The sequence below is a fragment of the Tursiops truncatus genome, chromosome 10 (assembly GCF_011762595.2).
Source record: "Tursiops truncatus isolate mTurTru1 chromosome 10, mTurTru1.mat.Y, whole genome shotgun sequence".
NCBI classification, from domain to species: domain Eukaryota; kingdom Metazoa; phylum Chordata; class Mammalia; order Artiodactyla; family Delphinidae; genus Tursiops; species Tursiops truncatus.
In genome coordinates this window covers 102,519,298-102,542,955 of record NC_047043.1, presented here as the reverse complement: position 1 = coordinate 102,542,955, position 23,658 = coordinate 102,519,298, and the positions used below count along the sequence as shown (strand labels likewise).

The window sequence follows — 23,658 nt, the reverse complement described above, 5'->3', positions numbered from 1 at the left end:
GCCTGAGGCTGGTTCCACACATGACCCAGAAGCAGTGGCGAATGTCCTAGAATCCTCGTCACCAGGGTGTCCTCCTCTGGGCACTCTGTCACAGTTCCCAGCTTTGCTACTCTCCTCACCTTCCCAGGGCATGGAAATCCCTTTCCTTCTGTTATGGAGATGGTCTCCTTTCTCCGTGAAAACGTCCTGATGCGCTGTGTTCTAGACACCGAGAGGTGGGCGATGCAGCTGGGGTGCTGGGGGGGTCCCTGGAGCCCGAGGCTGGAGAGAGAGGTGAGGGGTGGCCAGCTGAATAGCAGCCCACAAAGATGTCCACGTCCTGACCCGTGGAGACTGAACGCTCCCTTACGTGGAAGTGTTTGCACATGATTAAGTTAAGGCCCTTGTGGTAGGAGATAGATTGTCCAGGGGGCCCGGTGTTGTCACAAGGGCCCTTACCAAGGGGAGGTGGGGTTGGGGGGAAACGTCAGACACAAGAAGGAAGCAGAGTTGGGGGAGCAGATGCTTGCCACCACCTGCAAAGATGAAGGAAGGGCCGTGAGCCAGGTGTAGCTCTACCTGCTGGAAGCGGAAAGAAACAGCTGCCCCCCTGCATAGACCCTCTGTAGACCCCTGGCCTCCAGAACTGAAAGAGAAGACGTTTGCATCATTTTCAGCCACTGAGTTTGTGGTAATTTGTCACAGCAGAGGCCAGACCGTGCAGTCTTGTAGGCCATTGAAATGTCTTAAGTGGCAGGTGACATGGTGCCCGTGTGTGTGCACATACACGTGTGCACACACGTAAGTGTAATTAAATGGGTTGGTGAGAGGGAAGAAATGTTGATGGTAATCCCTGCCATGGTGGCATTTCAGGTTACATTTTTTTAATATAAATTAATTTAATTAATTTATTTATTTAGGCTGCGTTGGGTCTTCATTGCGGTGCACGGGCTTCTCATTGCCGTGGCTTCTCTTGTTGTGGAGCACGGGCTCTAGGCACATGGGCTTCAGTAGTTGTGGCACACAGGCTTAGCTGCTCCGCAGCATGTGGGATCTTCCCAAACCAGGGCTTGAACTCGTGTCCCCTGCATTGGCAGGCGGCTTCTTAAGCACTGTGCCTTGAGTTACATTTTTATTCCATGGTGCTTAACTGCATATTAAACACTTCTGTGCTGTGATTGTGTCTTACTGTTACAATGTTTTTTAAATGCATAAAATGTGGAGGGGAAAAAAGAATGATTGGAACAGTTCATCATCACAGCCTGTTTGAGGAGAACAGCCCCATTATCAGTGCAATAGAACCTTTATAAAAGCATTCAGGGGCTTCCCTGGTGGCGCAGTGGTTAAGAGTCCGCCTGCCAATGCAAGGGACATGGGTTCGAGCCCTGGGCCGGGAAGATCCCACATGCCGCAGAGCAACTAAGCCCATGCACCACAACTACTGAGCCTGCGCTCTAGAGCCCGCAAGCCACAACTACTGAAGTCCACGCGCCTAGAGCCCATGCTCCACAGCAGAGAAGCCACTGCAATGAGAAGCCCACGCACCGCAACGAAGAGAAGCCCCTGCTCGTCGCAACTGGAGAAAGCCCGCGCAGCAATGAAGACCCAACTCAGCCAAAAATAAATAAATTAAATAAATAAATTTATAAAAAACAAAAAAAAGAACCTTTCAACACCCAACATTGTATTAATGTGTAAATCAATACAACAAAAACTCACAAATTTTAAGTGTACGGGTCAGTGACTTTTGACAAATATACACACTGACATAACTACTATCCCAATCAAGATGCAGAGCCTGCCACCCACAGTCCATCCCAGAAACCCCTGATCCACTTCCAATCTCTGTAGATTAGTTCTGCCTTCAAGACCCACTCATGATGTAAAAAATATTCTTAGTGCAACTTGAAATAGAAGAATATTTTATTTATATTGTTCTGGATGTTTCAGCTAGTGTAATATGCCAAGAAAAGGAAATAAGACCCTTAAATAAAAAAGAGGGAGAAAAACTTATTATTTGCTATTGATATGCTTATCTTCTTGGAAAACTAAGCAAATCAAGTGGAAAAGTTTTAAAACTAATAATCTCAGTAAAGTGATCTGGTTTCAAAATATCTAGATGAAATTTAAAATAGACATTAACATGTGTAACTGCATACTTCTGCACACACCAAAATTGGTCATTACAAAATACAACTGAATTGTAAAATTGAATTGAAAAAATTGGAGAGAGATATCTTTCAAACAATGAACAAATTTTTTTTAGTTGTACATATATATACATTCTTTTTTTATTTGTATAGTCTTTTCCATCATGGTTTATCATAGGATATTGAATATAGTTCCCTGTGCTGTACAGTAGGACCTTGTTCTTTATCCATCCTATATATAAAAACTTACATCCGCTAACTCCAACCTCCCACTCCACCCGTCCCCCAACCCCTTCCCCCTTGGCAACCAGCAGTCTGTTCCCTGTGAATCTGTTTCTATTTCATAGTTTCGCGTGTCATATTTTAGATTCCACGTATAAGTGATATCATATGGTATTTGTCTTTCTGACTGACTTCACTGGATCTCTAGTTGCATCATGTTGCTGAAAATGGCATTATTTCATTCTTTGTTGTGACTGAGTAATATTCCACTATATATGTGTACCACATCTTCTTTATTCCTCTATCAATGGAAATATAGGTTGCTTCCATGTCTTGGCTATTGTAAATAGTGCAGCAATGAACATTGGGGTGCATGTATCTTTTTGAATTATAGTTTTGTCCGATATATGCCCAGGAGTGGGATTGCTGGATCATATGGTAGCTCTATTTTTAGTTTTCTGAGGAACCTCCATACTGTTGCCACAGTGGCTACACTGTGTAAATGATTTACATTCCCACCAACAGTGCAAGAGGGTTCCCTTTTCTCCACACTCTCTCCAGCATTTACTGTTTGCGGATTTTTTGACGATGGCCATTCTGACTGGTGTGAGGTGGTACCTCATTGTAGTTTTGATTTGCATTTCTCAAATGATTAGCCATGTTGAGCATCTTTTCATGTGCCTATTGGCCATCTGTATGTCTTCTTTGGAGAAATGTCTATTTAGGTCTTCTGCCCATTTTTTGATTGGGTTGTTTGTTTTCTGTTGTTGTTGAGTTGTATGAGCTGTTTGTATATTTTGGAAATTAAGCCCTTGTTGGTTGCATCATTTGCAAATATTTTCTCCCATTCTGTAGGTTGTCTTTTCGTTTTGTTTATGGTTTCCTTTGCTGTGCAAAAGCTTGTAAGTTTGATTAGGTACTGTGAACCAGTTTTAAAACTTTTTCATCCTGAAGCCTCAAAAAGAAATGTGTGGGACCCATTCAAATAAAATGACAAAACTCCGTAAAGGGAAATAGAAATTTGGAGGGAGAGACGGAGTTTCTGATGGGAAAAATCAATGTTGTAAAGTTACCAGTTCTCCCTGTTTTTGTTTATAAAATTAATGCAGTTAATGCCAGAGAGATTTGGGGGAACATTTGACAGTATTATTTTTATTATTATTAGTGTGTGTGTGGGGGGGGGGTACGCGGGCCTCTTCCATGGCTCACGGGCCTAGCTGCTCCACGGCATGTGGGATCCTCCCGGACTGGGGCACGAACCCGTGTCCCCTGCATCGGCAGGCGGACTCTCAACCACTGCGCCACCAGGGAAGCCCTTGACAGTATTATGTTAAAGTTTATCTGGAGGAATGAGTCAGAATAACCATGAAAATATTGGTAGGAAAAAGAGAAAGAAGACTAATGGTGAAATTTGATTTCCAGATTTTACAACATAATATAAAGTTATAGTAAGAAAAATATTTTGCAGGCAGTCTCAATTGATATATCAGAGAACAAAACAGAACATCCAGAAATAAACTCAGACTTTACAAATACAATCTACTGTATAATAATATGACATTTTAAATCAGTGAAAAGAGGGTGAATTATTAATAAGTGGTTCTGAGATAATTGGCTAATTCTTTAGAAGTAATTTTTATTTTATGTCATACCTAAATGTATATTTTGAATACATGGAGTAATTTAAAGTAAAGCATGATACCAGAAAAACACATCAGTATTTTTAGAGTTGGTGACAAGAAATGCTTTTTAAGTAGCAGAACAAGTGCAGAACTCATAGAGGAAAGACGATGCCTTGTCTCAGTTAAACTGCGAGCTTCGTAATAATTTTAGTTCCCTGGGGCTGTCATAACAAAGCACCACAGACCGAGTGGCTTAAACAACAGCAATGTATGGTCTCCAAGCTCTGGTTAAAAGTCAGAGTGGAGGCTGGGATGGGCTGGCTCCCCCTGAGGCTATAGGAGGCTCTGCTCCAGGCCTTTCCCCAGCTCTGGGTCTGCTGTGATCTCCACTGTTCCCTGGCCTGTAGATGCACTGCCCCAACCTCTGTCTTTGTCTTCACGTGGCTCTGCCTGTGTGCACGTATCTCCAAATGTCCCCTTTCTATAAGGACAGCAGCCACGTTGGATTAGGTGCCCACCCTACCCCAGTGTGACCTCGTATAAACTAAGTTCATCTCCAACCACCCTATTTCCAAATCAAGTCAGTTACGAGGTTCTGGGGGTTCGGACTTCAAGTTCTGTTGGGGGGACACAATTCTACCCGTGCGGTTTCCTTGCACAAATTAAAAGGGGAATAACCCACAAGGGGAAGAGTTATACAAAATTAACAGAGCATCTGTATCCTCAAGTATCTAAGTAGCTTTTTTACATCAGCATGAAGACAGACCCTTCAATAGCAACGTGAACAAAGGGTATGAATCAGAATTTCATGTTCAGGGTCAGTCTCCGTGCTCCCAATGCATGGGGCCCAGGTTTGATCTCTGGTTGGAGAACTCGATGCCATGTGCATGCCACAACTAATAAGTCTGCAGTGCCGCAACTGAGAGTCCACATGCTGCAAAAAAAAAAAAAAAAAAAAAATCCCACATGCCACAACTAAGACCTGGCACAGCCAAAATAACTAATAAAAGAAATAAAATTTTAAAAAATATATTTTAAAAACTGCCAGAAAATTTTATGAAATCTCACCAGCAGTTTTTGAGATATTCAGTTTTTCTGCATCCTCATCAGTATTTGGTATCGTCTAGTTTTTATTTTAGCTGTTTTAATAAATATATAGTGATATCTCAATCTTGGTCTTAATTTGCATTTCCCTAATGACTAATAACGGTCGTCTTTTCTCATGTGCTTCTTTGCCATCACATAACTCTTTGAGTGAAGCATCTTTTCATATCTAATTACATTACTGTTTTTACTGTTGAGTTTTGAGAGCTCTTTATAAATTCTATATATGAGTCTTTTGTCATATATGTGGTTTGCAAAAATCTTCTCCCATTCTCTGGCTTGACTTTTCACCCCCCTGAAAGGGTCTTTTAAAATATTTTATTTTAATTTTAGTAAAATACACATAAATTTTACCATCTTAACTGTTGTTAAGTGTGCATTTCTCCACGTCCTCCTCAGCACTTGTTACTTCCTGGGTTTTTGTTTTGTTTTGTTTTGGGGGGGGGTTGTTTGTTTTTTAAGTAGTAGCCATCCTAATGGCTGTGATATTGATTTGTATTTCCCTAATAATTAGTAATGTTGAACATCTTTTCATGTGCTTTTTGCCATTTTTAATTTTCTTGGAGAAATGTCTATTCAAGTCCCATATACATTTTTTAATGGGGTTTATTTATTGGTTGTTGAGCTTTAGGAGTTCTTTATGTATTCTGGAACTTAACCCTTATCAGATATATGATTTGCCAGTAGTTTCTCCTTTTGTCTTGGTTTTCTTTTCACTCTGTTGATTGTGTCTGATGCACAAAAGTTTTAAATTTTGATGTAGTCCAGTTTATCTATTTTTATTTTCTTACCTGTGCTTTTTGAGTCATATCCAAGAAATCATAACCAAATACAATGTCATAAGATTTTCCCCTGTGTTTTCTTCTGAGAAGTTTATAGATGTAGCTCTAATGTTTAGATCTTTGATCCATTTTGAGTTAATTTTTGTATATGGTATTAGGTAAAGGTTCAATTTCATCCTTTTGTACGTGGCTGTCCAGATTTCCCAGCACCATTTGTTGAAAAGACTGTCCTCTCCCCATTGAACTGTCTTGGCATGCTTGTCAAAAATTATTTGACCATGTATGCCAGGGTTTATTTCTGGGGTCTCTGTTCTAGTCCGTTGGTCTATGTGTCTTTATGGCAGTACCACACTGTTTCAAAGCCTGTAGCTTTTAAATAGGTTTTAAAATCAGGAAGTATGAGGCCTCCAACTTTGTTCTTTTTTTTAAATTTTTATTGAAATATAGTTGATTTACAATATTGTATTAGTTTGAGGTGTACAGTAAAGTGATTCAGTTATATGTACTTTTTTTATTTATTTATTTTTACACTCTCTACCATTATAGGTTATTACAAGATATTGAGTATAGTTCCCTGTGCTATACAGTAGGTCCTTGTTGGTTATCTATATAGTAGTATGTATATTTTAAGCACAAACTCGTAATTTATCCCTCTCTCCCCCTCCCCTTTGGTAACCATAAGTTTGTTTTCTATGTTTTTGAGTCAGTTTCTGTTTTGTAAATAAGTTCATGTATCATTTTCTTTAGTTAGATTCCACATATGAATGATACCATGTGATACTTGTCTTTGTCTTACTTAGTATGATCATCTCTAGCTCCATCCATTTTGCTGCAAATGGCTCATTTCGTTCTTTTTTATGGCTGAGTAATATTCACTGTATATATGTACAACATCTTCTTTATCCATTCCTCTGTCGATGGACATTTAGGTTGCTTCCGTGTCTTGGCTATTGTAAACAGTGCTGCCATGAACATTGGGGTCCATGTATCTTTTCTAATTATGGCTTTCTCCAGATATATGCCCAGGAGTGGGATTACTAGATCATATGGTAGCTCTATTTTTAGTTTTTAAAGGAACCTCCATTCTGTTCTTCATAGTGGTTGTACCAGTTTGCATTCCCACCAACTGTGTAGAAGCATTCCCTTTTCTCCACACCCTCTCCAGCATTTATTATTTGTAGACTTTTTAATAGTGGCCATTCTGACTGGTATGAGGTGATACCTCATTGTAGTTTTGATTTGCATTTCTCTAATAATTAGCGATGTTGAGCATCTTTTCATGTGTTTGTTGGCCATCTGTGTGTCTTCTTTTGAAAAAATGTCTTTTTAGATCTTCTGCCCTTTTTTTTTTTTTTTTTTTTTTTTTGCGGTACGTGGGCCTCTCACTGTCGCAGCCCCTCCCGTTGCGGAGCACAGGCTCCGGACACACAGGCTCAGTGGCCATGGCTCATGGCGGGATCCTCCCGGACCGGGGCATGAACCCGTGTCCCCTGCATTGGCAGGCGGACTCTCAACCACTGTGCCACCAGGGAAGCCCTCTTCTGCCCATTTTTTCATTGGGTTGTTTGTTTTTTTGATATTGAGCTGTATAAGCTGTTTGTATATTTTATTGGTGCTATAGTGGCCTCATAGCACGTGGGCTCTTCGTTGCGGTGCACAGGCTCCTCTCTAGTTGTGGCACGCAGGCTCCGGCGTGCACAGGCTCAGTAGTTGTGGCGCACAGGTTTAGTTGCCCTGCGGCATGTAGGATCTTAGTTCCCTGACCAGAGATCGAACTGGCGTTCCCTGCATTGCAGGACCAATTCTTAACCACTGGACCACCAGGGAAGTCCCTTTGTTGGGAGTCTTTGAATCACAGATTCAATTTCAGTACATGTGATTGGTCTGTTCACATTTTCTCTTTCTTCCTGGTTCAGCTTTGGGAAATTGTACCTTTCTAAGAATTTGTCCACTTCTTCCAGGTTGTTCATTTTATTGGCATATGGTTGCTTGTAGTAGTCTCTTAGGATGCTTTGTATTTCTGTGGTGTCTGTTGTAACTTCTCCTTTTTCGTTTCTAATTTTATTGATTTGGGCCCTCTCCCTTTTTTTCTTGATGAGGCTGGCTAGTGGTTTATCAATTTTGTTTATCTTTTCAAAGAACCAGCTTTTAGTTTCTTTCATCTTTGGTATTGTTTTATTTGTTTCTAGTTCATTTATTTCTGCTCTGATCTTTATGATTTCTTTCCTTCTACTAACTTGGATTTTGTTCTTCTTTCTCTAGTTGCTTTAGGTGTAAAGTTAGGTGGTTTGTTTGATATTTTTCTTGTTTCCTGATGTAAGCTTGTATTGCTATTAACTTCCCTTTAGAACTGCTTTTGCTGCATCCCATAGGTTTTGGATCATTGTTTTTTCCGTTTTCATTTGTCTCTAGGTATTTTTTTGTTTCCTCTTTGATTTCTTCAGTGATCCATTGGTTGTTTAGTAGCATATTGTTTAGCCTCCACGTGTTTGTTTTTTACAGTTTTTTCCTTGTTTATTTCTAATCTCATAGCGTGTGGTCAGAAAAGATGCTTGATATGATTTCAGTTTTCTTAAATTTACCAAGGCTTGCTTTGTGGCCCAGCATGTGGTAGATCCTGAAGACTCTTCTGCATGCACATGAGAAGAATGTGTATTCTGCTGCTTTGGGATGGAATGCTCTATAAATATCAGTTAAGTCCATATGGTCTAATGGGTGATTTAAGGCCTGTGTTTCCTTATTGATTTTCTTTCTGAATGATCTATCCATTGATGAAAGTGGGGTGTTGGGACTTCCCTGGTGGCCCAGTGGTTAAGACTCCACACTCCCAATACAGGGGGCTCAGATTCGATCCCTGGTCCAGGAACCAGATCCCTCACGTGTGTTGCAACTAAGTGTTCGCATGCTGCAACTAAGGAGCCTGTGAGCCACAACTAAGGAGCCTGCCTGCCACAACTAAGGAGCTCACATGCCACAACTAAGGAGCCGGCGAACCACAACTAAGGAGCCCACTGGCTGCAACTAAGACCTGGCACAACTTAATTAATTAATTTTAAAAAAGCAATTAATAGGTATTAAAAAAAGGCATGCTATAAAAAAAACAAAGTGGGGTGTTAAGCCCCCACTATTATTGTGTGACTGTTGATTTCTCCCTTTATGGCTCTTAGTGTTTGCCTTACATATTGAGGTGCTCCTCTGTTGGGTGCGTATCTATTTACAATTGTTATGTCTTCTCCTTGGATTGATCCCTTGATCATTATGTAGTGTCCTTCTTTGTCTCTTATAATAGTCTTTATTTTAACGTCTATTTTGTCTGATATGAGTATTGCTATTCCAGCTTTCTTTTGATTTTCATTTGCATGGAGTATGTTATTCCATCACCTCACTTTCAGTTGGTATGTGTCCCTAGGTCTGAAGTGGGTCTCTTGTAAACAGCATATATACGGGTGTTGTTTTTGTAGCCATTCAGCCATTCTGTGTCTTTTGGTTGGAGCATTTAATCCATTTAAGGTAATAATCAATATGTATGTTCCTATTGCCATTTTCTTAATTTTTTTGGTTTGTCCTTGTAGGTCTTTTTTCTTTCCTTTCCTCTCTTTTTCTCTTCTCTTGTGGTTTGATGACCATCTTTAGTGTTCTGTTTGGGTTGTGTTTCCTTTTTTGTGTTTGTACCTATTATAGATTTTGGGTTTGCTGTTCCCATGAGGTTTTGTTATAGCAGTCTATATATGTACGTGGTTATTTTAAGCTGCTGGTTGCTTTCCTGCCTAGAGAAGTTATTTTAGCATTTGTTGGAAAGCTGGCTTGGGGGTGCTGAATTCTCTTAGCTTTTGCTTGTCCATAAAGCTTTTGATTTCTCTGTCAAATCTGAATGAGAGCCTTGCTGGATAGAGTATTCTTGGTTGTAGGTTCTTCCCTTTCATCACTTTATATATATATCATGTCACTCCCTTCTGGCCTGCAGAGTTTCTGCTGAGAAATCAGCTGATAACCTTATGGGCGTTCCCTTGTATGTCATTTGTTGTTTTTCCCTTGTTGCTTTTAAAGTTTTTTCTTTGTCTTTAATTTTTGTCAGTTTGATTACTGTGTGTCTTGGTGGTGTGTTCCTCCTCCTTGGGTTTATCCTTCTTGGGACTCTCTGCGCTTCCTGGACTCGGGTGACTGTTTCCTTTCCCATGTTAGGGAAGTTTTCAGTTATTATGTCTTCAAACCTTTTCTCAGGTCCTTTCTCTCTTCTGCTTCTGGGGCCCCTAAAATGCAAATGATGGTGCATTTAATGTCGTCCCAGAGGCCTCTGAGACTCTCTTCGTTTCTTTTCATTCTTTATTCTGCTCCTCGGCAGTTATTTCCACCGTTCTGTCTTCCAGGTCACTTATCGGTTCTTCTGCCTCAGTTATTCTGCTATTGATTCCTTCTAGTGTATTTTTCATTTCAGTTATTGTATTGTTCATCTCTGTTTGTTTGTTCTTTAGTTCTTCTGGGTTTTTGTTAAACATTTCTAGCATCTTCTCGATCCTTGCCTCTGTTCTTTTTCTGAGATCCTGGATCATCTTCACTGTCATTATTCTGAATTCTTTTTCCAGACGGTTGCCTATCTCCACTTCACTTAGTTGACTTTCTGGGGTTTTATCTTGTTCCTTCATCTGGAACATATTCCTCTGCCATTTCATTTTGTCTAACTTTCTGTGATTGCGGTTTCTGTTCTGCAGGCTGCAGGATTATAGTTCTTTCTGCTTCTGCTGTCTGCCCTCTGGTAGATGAGGCTATCAAAGAGGCTTTTGCAAGTTTCCTGATGGGAAGGACTGGTGGTGGGTGGAGCTGGGTCTTGTCCCTCTGGTAGGCAGAGCCATGCTCAGTAAAACTTTAATCTGCTGATGGGTGGGGCTATTTTCCCTACCTGTTAGTTGTTTGGCCTGAGGTGACCCAGCACTGGAGCTTACAAGCTATATGGTGGGGCTAGTGGTGGCCTCCAGGAGGGCTCGCGTCAGTGAGTACTTCCCAGAACTGCTGTTGTCAGTGTCTTTGTCCCTGCAGTGAGCTTCAGCTGCCCTCCCCATCACCTCTGCAGGAGACCCTCCAGTACTAGCAGGTAGGTCTGGTCCAGTCTCTTATGGGCTTTTTACCCCTGGGTCCTGGTGCGCACAGGACTTTGTGTGTGCCCTCCAAGAATGGAGTTTCTGTTTCACCCTGTCCTGTGGAAGTCCTGCATTCAAACTCTGCTGGCCTTCAAAGCCAGATTCTTTGGGGACTACTCCTCCTGTTACCGGATCCCCAGGCTGGGAAGCCTGATGTGGGGCTCAGAACTCTCACTCCCATGGGAGAACTTCTGTGATATAATTATTTTCCAGTTTGTGAGTCACCCACCCAGCAGGTATGGGATTTGATTTTATCATGATTGTACCCCTCCTACCGTCTCGTTGTGGCTTCTTCTTTGTCTTTGAATGTAGGGTATCTTTTTTTTTTTTTTAGGTTCCAGCATTTTTTTGTCATTGGTTGTTCAATAATTAGTTGTGATTTTGGTGTTTTCATAAGAATGGGGTGAGCTGACGTCCTTCTACTCCGCCATCTTGAACTAATCTCCCAAACAAACTCTTAATATGTCCTGCATAGGTGAGTTGGCACCTTTGCAACAAGGGGCCACTTACACCTATCATTCTAAGAGATCACCAGTCTGTCTTGGGGTCATTCTTCTTATTTGTGTGTGTATCTGTTGTAGATTTTTGGTTTGCAGTTACCATGAGATTTTATTACAGCGGTCTATATATATACATGATTGTTTTAAGTTGCTGATATGTTCATTTCCAATGCATTTCTGATATCCTGCATTTATACTTTTCTCCTCTCATGATTTTGGTTTAGATACATACTTGTGTGTGGATGATTTCCTACTTTCACTCTCTGTTTCCCTTTACCAGTGAGCTTTTCCATTCGCGATTTTCTTGTTTCTAGTTGTGGCCTTTTCTTTTCTGCTTAAAGAAGTTCCTTCAGCATTTGTTGTAAAGCTGGTTTGGTGGTGCTGAATTCTTTTAGCTTTTGCTTGCCTGTAAAGCTTTTATTTCTCCATTGAATCTGCATAAGACCCTTGCTGGATGGAGTATTCTTGGTTGTAGGTTTTTCCCTTTCATCACTTTAAAGCTATCGTGCAACTCCTTTCTGGCCTGTGGAGTTTCTGCTGAAAATCTACTGATAACCTTTTGGGGGTTCCTTTGTTATTTGTTGCTTTTCCCTTGTTGCCTTTAATATTTTCTCTTTCTCTTTAATTTTCGTCAGTTTGATTACTATATGTCTTGGCATGTTCTTACTTGGGTTGATCCTGTCTGGTACTCTGTGCTTCCTGGACTTGGGTGACTGTTTCCTTTCCCATGTTAGAGAAATTTTAAGCTATTATCTCTTCAAATATCTCCTCAGGCCCTTTCTCTCTCTCATCTTCTTCTGGAACCCCTATAACTCGAATGTTGGTGCATTCGACGTTGTCCCAGAGGCCTCTTAAACTGTCCCTGTTTCTTTTCATTCTTTTTTCTTTATTACGTTCTGAGACAGTGATTTCCACCACTCTATCTTCCAGCTCACTTAACCATTCTTCTGCCTCATTTATTCTGCTCTTGATTCCTTCTAGTGTATTTTTCATTTCATTTATTGTATTCTTCAACTCTGGTTGTTGATTTTTTCTAATTCTTTCTTAAAAGCTTCTTGTAACTTCTCAGTCAGCGCCTCCATTCTTTCCCTGTGTTCTTGGATCATCTTTATGATCATTACTCAGAACTCTTTCTTGAGTAGATTGCCCATCTCCACTTCACTTAGTAGTTCTTCTGGGGTTTTATCTTGTTCCTTCGTCTGGAACATATTGCTCTGCCATGTCATTTTGTTGAAATTTCTATTTGTATTTTTACGTACGTAGTAGCTTAGTTACATTCCTCAACCTTGGAGAAGTGGCCTCTGTAGGAGATGTTCTCTGTGTCCCAGCAGTGCTCTCCCCTCTCGTCACCCAAGGGCCAGGGACAGGCTAGTCCCAGGGTAGGTTCTGACCTGTATTTTCAGACTCAGTTCTGTGGGCTTCAGGATCGTAGTTTCCTTCCTTCTGGTGTCTGCCCCCTAGTTGGTAAGCCTGGTCTAGAGGCTTGTACAGGCTTTCTGGTGGGCAGGGCCATGTCAAGGGGTATGTCTAGAGGTGGCTGTGGGTTCAGAAAGTGTGTAGGCAGCCTGTCTGCTGATGGGTGGGGCTGTGTTCTGCCTGTTGGTTGTTTGGCCTGAGGCGTCCAGCATTGGGGCCTACAGGCTGTTGGGTGGGGCCAGATCTTGGTGCTAATGTCCCAGGCAAGATATCAGCCTCCAGATGCATACTCCTGGATATGTTAACCACCAGCTTTTATGTCCCAGGAGAGAGCCGCAGCTGCCCAAGAGACCCTCCAAGACCAGCAGGTAGTCCTAACCTTTGGAGTCACTGCTTTTGTGCTGTGACCTGGCGCTCAAGGGACTTTGTGTGCACCCTCCAAGCATGGAGTCTTTGTTTCCCCAGGTCCTGTGGAGTTCTTGAGATTCAGACCTGCTGGCCTTCAAAGCCAAATGCTCTGGGGGCTCCTCCTCCCAATGCCAGATCCCCACGCTGGGGAGCCTGATGTCGGGCTCAGAACTCTCACTCCCATGGAAGCACTTCTGTGATGTAATTATTCTCCAGTCAGTGGGTCACCCACCCTGGGGGGTATGTGATTTGATTAGATTGCAAGTATGCCCCTCCTCCTGTCTCACTGTGATTTTTTCTTTGTCTTTGGATGTAGAATATCTTTTTTGGTAATGTTTCAGTCTTTTTTATTGACGGTTGTTCAACAGTTAGTTGTGCTTTCGGTGTGCTCATGGGAGGAGGGGAGCTCAAGGTCTTCTACTCCACCATCTTGTCTTTTCCAACCTGGTTTGTTTGTTTAATATTGTTTTGGCTTTGGGTGGGGGGGGGGGTCTCTTGAGACTCCATATGAATTTTTAAATGAACTTTTTCTATTTTTGCCATTGGGTTTTTGATAGGGATTGCATTAAACCTGTAGATTGCTTTTGGTAATATTGACATCTTAACAATATTGTTTTCCAATCCATGAACACAGGATATCTTTCCATTTATTGGTGTCTTTCAAATTTTCTTTCAGTGACATTTTGAGCATACAAGTCTTTCACCTTCTTTGTCAAGTTAATTCCTAAGTGTTTTTTTCTTTTTGATGTTACAGTAAATGAAAGTTAAATTGTTTAATTTTTTCTTCAGATTGTTCATTGTTAGTAAAGAGACACACAAGTGGGTGTTCTTTGTTTCTGTTGTTGATTTTATATTCTGTGACTGATGGATTGCTTTTAGTTCAGTTTTTGTGCAGTCTTTAGGGTTTTCTACATATAAGATCATGTCATCTGTGAGTAGAGATAATTTTACTTCTTTTCTCTCCAATTTGAATGTCTTTTATTTCTTTTTCTTGCCTAATTTCTCTGGTTAAGACTTCCAGGACTGTGTTGAATAAAAGTGGTGAAAGTGGGTATCTTGTTTTACTTGATCTTAGAGGAAAAATTTCAGTATTTCACCATGAGTGTTATGTTAGTTGTGGGCTTTTGATATATAGCTTTTATTATATTGGGGTAGTTTCCTTCTATTCCTAGTTTGTTGAATGTTTTTATTATGGAAAATTGAATTTTGTCAAATGCTTTTTCTGCATCGGTTGAGATGATGGCATGGTTTATTTTCCTTCATTTTGTTAATAGAGTATACTGCATTGATCAGTTTTCATATGAACTAGCCTTGCATTCCAGGAATAAATCTCTTTTGGTCATGGTGTACAGTAATTTTAATGTGCTCTTGAATTCTAGTATCGCTAGTATTTTATTGAGGATTTTTGTGTCAATATTCATAAGGGATATTACTCAGTGGTTTTCTTGTAGTGTCTTTGTCTGGCTTTGGTATCAGCGTAAATCTGTCCTCATAGGATGAGTTTGGAAATGTTGCCTCCTCTGCAATTGCTTTGGAAGAGTTTGAGGAGGATTGATGTTAATTCTTCTTTAAATGTTTGGTAAAATTCACCAGTAGAGCCATCTGGTCCTGGGCTTTTCTTTATTGAGAGGTTTTTGATTACCAATTCAATCTCCTTACTAGTTATGGGTGTGTTCAGAGCTTCTATTTCTTCATGATTTAGACTTGGTCAATTGTGTATTTCTAGGAATTTATCCTTTTCATCTAGGTTGTCCAATTTGTTGGCATATAATCATTAAAGTACTCTCTGATAATACTTTTTATTTCTGTAAATTGAGTAATAATGTCTTCTCAGTTCTACTTTTAGTTATGTGAGTCTTTTCTTTTTTCCCTTAATCAGTCTAGCTTAAGGTTTGATCATTTTGTTGATCTTTTTGAAGAAACAGCATTTGTTGATTTTCTCCATTGCTTTTCTATTTTCTATTTTCTATTTATCCCTAATATTTATTTTTTCCTCTATTTTTTATTGGAGTATAGGTGATTTACAGTGTTGGTTTCTGCTGTACAGCAAAGGGAGTCAGTTATTCATACACATGTTATCCACTCTTTTTTAGATTCTGTTCCTATATAGGTCATTACAGAGTACAGGATAGAGCTCCCTGTGCTGTTTAGTAGTCTTATTAGTTATCTATTCTATATACAGTAGTGTGTATATGTCAATGCCAATCTCCCAATTTATCCCTCCCCTCCCTTTTCTCACCTGGTAACCACAAGTTTGTTTTCTACATCTGTGACTGAAGTTCTGTTTTATAAATAGGTTCACTTGTACCATTCCTTTAGATTCTACATATAAGCGATATCATATGATATTTGTCTTTCTCTGTGTGACTTACTTCACTTAGTATGACAGTCTCTAGGTCCATGCATGTTGCTACACATGGCATTATTTCGTTATTTTTCATGGCTCATATTCCACTGTTCATATGTACATCTTCTTTATCCATTCCTCTGTTGATGGACACTGAGATTGCTTCCATGTCTTGGCTATTGTAAATTGTGCTGCAATGAACACTGGGGTACATGTCTTTTTGAATTATGGTTTTCTCTGGATATATGCCCAGAAGTAGGATTGCTGGATCATACGGTAGTTCTATTTTCAGTTTTTTAAGGAATCTCCATATTGTTCTCCACAGTGGCTGCACCAATTTACACTCCCACCAACAGCGCAGGAGGGTCCCCTTCTCTACACACCCTCTCAACCATTTATTGTTTGTAGATTTTTTGGTGATGGCCTAATATTTATTATTTCTTTTATTCTGATAGCTTTTGGGTTTAGTTTGTTCTTTTCTGGTTGTAAAGTTAGGTTGTTGATTTGAGATTTTTCTTCTTTTTCAACGAATGTTCCAGGTGCCCTTAAGAAAAATATGTATTCTGCTGTTGTTGGGTAGAGTATCATGTATCTGTTTGTTAGGTTCAGTTAGTCTATAGACATGTTCAAGTCCTCTGTTTCCTTCATAATCTTCTGTCTGGTTGTCCTATCCATTATCGAAAGTGGAGAACTGAAGTCTTCTCCTATTATTGCAGAGCTGTCTACTTCTCCTTTCAATTCTGTCAACGTTTGCTTCCTGTATTTAGGAGTTCTGATGGTTGGTCTATGTATGTTTATAACTGTTACGTGTTCCTGGTGGTTTTGTCAATGTATAATCAATATATATTTTATCAATATACACAGTCTTCTTATCAGTATATAATGTCCTTCTTTGTTTCTTGGATCAGTTTTTACTTAGTATCTATTTTGTCTGATATTAGTACAGTCATCCTTCCTCTTGTTTGGTTGCTATTTGTAAGGAATATCTTTCTTCCGCCTTTTCTCTTTCAGTCCATGTGTGTCGTTAGATCTAAAGTTACCCTCCTGTAGACAGCGTGTAGTTGGATCTTGTATATTTAAAAATTTACTCTACCCATTTATGTTTTTCGATTGGGAGGTTTATTTACATTTAAAGTAATTAGTGATAGGCAAGGACTAATTATTGCCGTTTTGGTATTTGTTTTCTGTATGTCTCATAGCTTTTCTCCCCCTCATTTTCTCCCTTTCTGTCTTTTTGATGAGTTTTTTTTTTTTTTTTGAGTTAATTTTTTGTAGTGCTAGGTCTTGACTCACTTCTCATTTTTCTTGTGTATGTCCTGTAAATGTTTTCTTTGTGGGTACCTTGGGGAATCCGTATAAGATCCTAATGTTATAATAATCTATTTTAAACTGCTACCGACTTAAATTAGTCAAAAATTCTATTCCTTTAAAGCTCTACCCCGTTTATGTTATTGATATCATGAATTACATTTTATATACTGTGTACTCGGTAATATAGTTTTTTTTGTTTTGTTTTGTTTTTTGCGGTACGCGGGCCTCTCACCGTTGTGGCCTCTCCCGTTGCAGACCACAGGCTCCGGACGCGCAGGCTTAGCGGCCATGGCTCACGGGCCCAGCCGCTCCGCGGCATGTGGGATCTTCCCGGACCGGGGCACGAACCCGCGTCCCCTGCATCGGCAGGAGGACTCTCAACCACTGCGCCACCAGGGAAGCCCAGTAATATAGATTTTAATTAATCATGAATTACATTTTATATACTTTGTACTCAGTAATATAGATTTTAATTATTTTTATGCTTTTGTTTTTTAAATCCTACAAAGGCATAAAAGTGGAGTTATGAACCAAAATTACAATACACAGGTTTTTATATTTGGCTGTGTGTTTGCTTTTACTGGAGAACTTTATATTTTTCAATATATATATTTGACTGACTTTTGATCATCCTTTCATCAACTCCCTTTAACATTGACCATAGGGCAGGCCTAGTGGTAATGAACTCTGTCAGCTTTAATTTATCTAGAAATGTCTTAAATCCCCCCTCATTTTCAAAGGACAGTTTTTGCCAGAATTACTTGTTGACAGGTTTTTTTTTTCTTTCCGGACTTTAAATCTGTTTTCTTGACCTGATACATAAACTATGCTAGCTTCTGGTCTGATCTGTGAGTCGGGTGAGAGAGAAGCCCGTCTCTTGGGAGCCCCTAGACCAGCCAGAAGGTCACAGACAAGTCCATTCTTTCCCTGTGTCCCAAGGGAGGCCCAGGGGCTGGATGGCTGCCTCCTGTCTCCTCGGGGCTGTGCCGGGGGAGGGGCAAGGGCGACAGCGTCCTTTCCTCCCATCGTGGGTGAGGCTTCTCCTCGGCTGCTGCCCCGCCTGGCCTGGCTTCTAACCCTCCCACAGAGCTGCTGTGCTCCGTCTGTGTGGTTCATCCTATGTTTCCTCCAAGGAGCACGGGCTGGGCTTCCCTGTCCGCCCTCTGGCTGATGTCACTCCCCACCAGCTTCCTTTTAAATGTATCTTTCGTTTGGTTTGCATGTGTCGTCCAGGACCAGCTTCAGGGGAGGGTCTTGGCAGGTGAACTGTCTGGACTCCCAAGCGTGACGGGGCCTTTATCCTCACAGCTGACCCCAGCCTGGCCGGATAGCGAGGCAGTGTTCACAGGTATGTTCCCTCAACTGAGACAGGCTTGCCGTGTCCTCTGTACCCAGTGTTGCTAATGGTGGCCTCGTGTCTCTTTGAGTCTCGTTTCTTGTAGGTAGTCTGTTGATTTTATCTTCCTGTCTGAACTTTTTTTTGGCGGGGTGGTGCGTGTCGTGCGGCTTGCGGGATCTTAGTTCCCCAACCAGGGATCGAACCTGCGCCCCCTGCAGTGCACATGCAGAGTCCTAACCACTGGACGGCCAGGGAAGTCCCCCTCTCTGAACTTCTTTTGCATTTTTTTTTATCATCCATGTTGTGAAATTTCACCGCGGCATTTCTGGCATGGGCCGTTTTTCCTTACCTTATGTACGTGTTAGATTTTTCGATCTAAGGACGTATGTCTGTCTTCAGCTCTATGAAAATCCTGTTTTTTGTGATTTCTTATATTCTGATACGCATTCACATTCCCGCCCTCTCTCCAACTTTAACGCATCCACATGCAGCTTCTGGATCTGCCTTTTTCCATCTCTGTCTGGTTGTGCTTCATTCTGGGAAAACACCTGCGCTTGATTTTTCATTGCGCTCATTTCCTCTTAATCTTGCTCTCAAGCTCTGTGCTCCTGAGGTCATTGTGAGGAGTCCTGCTTGTCTCCGTGTTTTACTTTACATTCAGAGACCGAGTCTGTGCTTTCTAGAACCCCAGACGGTCTCTCCCTGTGTGAGGGCAGGACTCTGCCACCCCCTGGTTTAGCTGTCCTAGAGTCTTACTCGGCTTCTGTTTGATTGTTTCCTTAGGCCTTTGCCTCCATTTGTGGAGTCTGCTGAGTCTGGCATGACTGTGGCCTTCAGGAGACAGGGACTCTTGGTCACTCGAGCATCCTCTATTTGGGTTTCCTCCTAGTCTGTGGATCTCCTTCTGTAGAGCAGGTGACCCCCTGATGGCTGGGGGGCAGCACAGTGTGTTCCCTGGAGGTACAAGCCGCTCACTGGTCTCACCGGTCTGTGTCCCTCTTACTGTGGCCACTCTGGACGCTTCCCTGCTTGTGACCCCAGCACACACCCTCGCTGCTTCTGCCTAGCCAAGCATCCCATCGTCGGCACAAGCCGGTCAGGTGAGAGGAGAGGCGCCTCTTGTTGAAGCCAAGTCGCCACCTGTCCGAGGTGCCCGTTGTCCCCGGGGCCTCCTTCCTGGGCGGGAAACGTGTCCTGCCGTCATTTCTGGGCGTGGGTCCTCTGTCCACCTAACTCCCCTGCTCTCTATGCCCAAGGATTTCCTCTGAATTTGTGTTATACTGTAGAAGCCTCTTCTTGTTTCCATTGTGTGTCTGAAGGCTGTCTGCTCACTGCCATGATGAGCCCTGTGATGCTGGACTGGAGTCAGAGATATCCTTGTAAACTCACGTTTGTTTAGGACGTACAGAGGGAGACGAAACTAAATTTGCGTGTGTGCACAGCGGGGTTAGGGTGCATACACGTACGTTTCCTGGCTCCATCCGTAAGAGGACCTAGAGACGCTGACACTGCAGTAGCACCAGGTGGAACTTGCAGGAGAAACAGGATGTGTGCATAGCTTCAGATATCTCCCCCAGGAATTGTGAATCGCTCTGGTAGTTGCAGAAAGTGTCCCCAAAGCTTCGATCTGCTTCCACGGAGGAGCAGCCGCTTAATCCCCTCCCCTGGAGCGCAGGGCCGACCTGATGAGGGGCTTCTAGCTGATAGCATGCGGGGAAGGGAAAACAGCGAGTCTGCAGGGCAGAATCCCGGCAGACGCACCTCAGCCGAGGTCAGGGCGCCTGTGATCAGCCGCGTGGTGTCGCTCGCCTCGGATTCCGCACGCGGAGAAGGCACCTCCCCTCGGCAGCCTCTTCCCTCCGAACCCGCACCCTCAGTTTAGTCGTGCGGAGGCACCAGACAAGCCCACGTTGAGGGACCTTCTGCAGAATGCCTGAGCAGCGCTCCTTGAAGTGTCAAGGTGAGAAAGACAGGGAAGGTGAGAACCCATCACTGCCTGGAGGAGACCAAGGAGCCAGTGGGGGATCCGGACTTACTCCCTGGAACAGAGAAAGGACAGTGGTGGGAAAGCCGGGATGTGCAAATACATCCTGTCACCCAGTTGGTGGTGTTGAGCCAGTGCTAACGTCTTAGTTTGGTGACTGTCCTGTGGTTCTATAACACAGTGGTCCCCAGCCTTTTTGGCACCAGGGACCGGTTTCGCGGAAGACAACTTTTCCACGGCCGGGGGTAGGGAGGGATGGCTCAGGTGGTAGTGTGAGCGACGGGGAGTGGCAGATGAAGCTTTGCTCGGTGGCCCGCCGCTCACCTCGTGCTGTGCGGCCCGGGGGCTGGGGACCCCTGCTATAAGGTGTTACGGTCAGTAGAAACTGGGCGACAGGTATTTGGGAAACTCTGCGCTGACTTTGGAACTCTTGCCAGAAAAAGTCTACATTTATTTAGAAATAAAAGGTTAGAAGGTTGTCTTTCCCTACCCTCCAGTTTGAGGGAGGAGGAGGACAGCAAGGGTCAGTCCTCTTTGTTAATCCAGTAAGTATTTTTTGTTGTGAATGGGCCAGATGACCTTGTGAAGCTCGAACTCGCTGGGCAAGTCAGGACCTGGCAGCAAACAGCAGGTGCAGGGTCAGGAGCTGAGCAGAATTAAGGAGGGGTCCACCGGCAAGCTTGTGGGTGGCAAGGCTCCCCAGGCCGGGTAGCGGCAGGAAGTCGTCCTCACCTGAGGGACGGGAGGAGGGGTGGTTCCCACAGCTGGGCCTGTCGCTGAAGGAGAGGCCGAGTGGCCGAGCTGCAGCCAGAACCGCAGGGCAGGGAGGTGTGTTGATGCAGCTGTAAGGGCTCGTGAGATTAAGAGAGGCTGAAGATGTTTGAGTGTGATCCAAACGCACGCTTAGGAAGGGCCTGCGGGCTGCTTCTGCTGAGCTGAATCTGGGTTGGTCTAGAGACGCTCCAGCTTCCCACTCCTTTGCCTTGGAGTCTTGAAAGGCCCCAGCCTGTGCCAGGGCTGGCCTTGTGCCTCTAGCTCCTAGCCTGACCTCTCCAGGACCGTCGTTCTAGGGGAAAGAAATGTCCCTGTATCTTGATGGAGACCTGACCCCCCATGCCTGAGGGCCCCTGCCCGAGGTTCACCCTCCTGGCCGGCCCTGTTCCTTCCCTCCTTCACGGCCTGGATAATGGACCCTCTGAGGGTCTTCATCTGCACACCAGTTCCCGCCACCATCCTGGCCGATTTCAGCCTCCATGGGGTAACTCATCCGAAACCCACGCCCCCGGTGTCTGGACGGGAATCCAGTGCCCGTCAGCCCCGCTGCCGTCCCCTGGCCTAATCCCCTGACAGCCGCAGCTGCTTCCCCCCGGCTCTGCCTGCCGTCGTCCCTGTGGGATCTCCAGGCACCCTCCCCTCTGCTCCCTCTCCTGCTCAGCCTGGACTTGGTCTCGGGCCTCTGGCGCCAGGAGGCACCTCCATGCCGCTTCGTGGGTTGTACGGGTTCTAGACTTGTGCACGTGTTTTACACGCTTCCCAGCTGGTGGAAGTGAGGCTTCTTGAGGAAGGACTCCCTTTTTGATTCGTACTGGGGGTCGTGGGCCAGCACCAGCCCTCTGACTACCTTGGTACGTTGCAGTTGGTTGACCAGCCCTCTGACTACCTTGATACGTTGCAATTGGTTGACTGACCGGAACCAACACACGGGCACCGGCATCTCTGGGCCCCGGGGGGGCGGGGGGCAGGCAGAGCGGGTGTGGCCTCGGTGGGTCCCTCGCGGCTCTGCTCCACCTGCGCCCCACTTCCTGGGAGGACACCCGAGGCAGGTGTCAGGCCACCTGGATGAAGCCAGAGCTGACTGGGGCTCCACAGCGGTGACCTGATGTGTCCCAGGCGCCCAAAGACAAGAAGCCTCCCCTTACTTGTACAAAGAAAAGTAATTCTGGGGGCTTCCCTGGCCGTCCAGTGGTTGGGACTCCACGCTTCCACTGCAGGGAGCCTGGGTTCGATCCCTGGTCAGGAAACGAAGGTCCTGCAAGCCGCACGGCGCAGCCAAAACATAAAGTAAGAAAGAGAATTACGTGTTTTCCTCAGAGTTCAGTAACGTAGTGAGCTCAGTGCAATGGGAGCCAAGAAAACACATTTGCTTTGGAACCTTTTCTTACCTACATCCTGAATTTTGCTGGCAAAGGCTGTGGCGTTAGGAGCGGCTACCCCTTTTAAAGGAAAAAGCTGCACTTCCGATCTCGCCTTTTTATCCCAAGAGAAGAGGGCCTCACGTACGTTTCTTAAGCAGACACTTTGCCAAGGTGGGTGAGTGGCTGCTGGTCACGTGAGCTGCGACTCGTGGGCGGGGAGGAGGGATGGCAGGGCGGGGGGAGCCCGGCACCCCTCATGGACCGGCCGGATGGTCAACGGCTGAGGTTCTTGGTGACACGCGTGCCCGCGTGTGCACGTGTATGTGTGATTGCACACCTGTGAGGGGAAGAGCTGGGCCTGTGTCCCCACCTCTCCAGCCCCGAGTCACCATTTTGGAAGCTGGCAGGACAGTTGGCTCTGGCAGCAGTGAGGGGGCATTTGTTGGCCTGTCCTGAGACCCTCTCCAAGAAGGGTGGGCCTGGCTTCGGCGCTGCCGCCCGACTCACCCTTTGCCCTTCTTTCCATCCTAGGCCAACACTGGGCAGATCGATGGCCCCCGGGAGCAGCACCGAGTCATCAGCAGTAACCTCGCCCTCATCCAGGTGACCCTCGCCTTTGTCCCTTATGCTTCATGCGCGTCGCAAACTTGTGTCTCCTCCTAACTGTGGGGCCGTGGGGCGGAGGGGGCTGTCTCACGGAGCCAGGAAGCCCGAGGCAGCAGTAGGCTGGGCCTGGATCTGGACGGAAGCGTTTGTATCCAGAGCCTCCTGGGCTCCTCTGGCCAGGGCAGGCTGTGGCCACACCGAGAACTGGGCCCAGGTCACACTGGCGTGCAGGCGAGACCGTCACTGACCAGCAGGCTGCCCTGGGCAGGACACAGACTCAGGAGGGGCCTTGACTTCTCACCTGGGCTCCGGAGTCCATTTGCACCTCTCCGCTGGGCATCTCCAGAGCAGTGTCCCCAGATCCGGCCCCGTCGCCTGCCCTCCTTACACCCCTCTTTGAAGTCCCAGACTCCGTCTGCTTTGGGCTGGAAGCTCGCTCTGGGGTGGCCCAGCTCAGGGGCCTCATCTGTAAGATGGGCTGCTGTGTGGCTCGTCGGGTGGGATTCGCGTGCCCAGTGAGCGACACTCCCGTCTGACCCGGCTAGAAACCCAACAGCCCTCAGCCTGCCTGTGTTCCTCACCCTTACATCCGGCCACTCCGAGGACCCTCCCCTGGGC

General features: G+C 44.4%; 1 protein-coding gene across 5 annotated transcripts in view; it reads left to right on the top strand.

Moving 5' to 3' along the window:
• Positions 1–23,658, top strand: part of SLC41A3 (solute carrier family 41 member 3) — a 65,981-nt gene that overhangs the window by 28,349 nt on the left and 13,974 nt on the right. For all 5 annotated transcript variants that reach the window (XM_033865599.2, XM_033865600.2, XM_033865597.2 and 2 more), the window contains one exon: positions 22,966–23,037. In XM_033865599.2, coding sequence (XP_033721490.1) covers positions 22,966–23,037 — 72 coding nt within the window. The remainder of the gene's footprint in view (positions 1–22,965; positions 23,038–23,658) is intronic.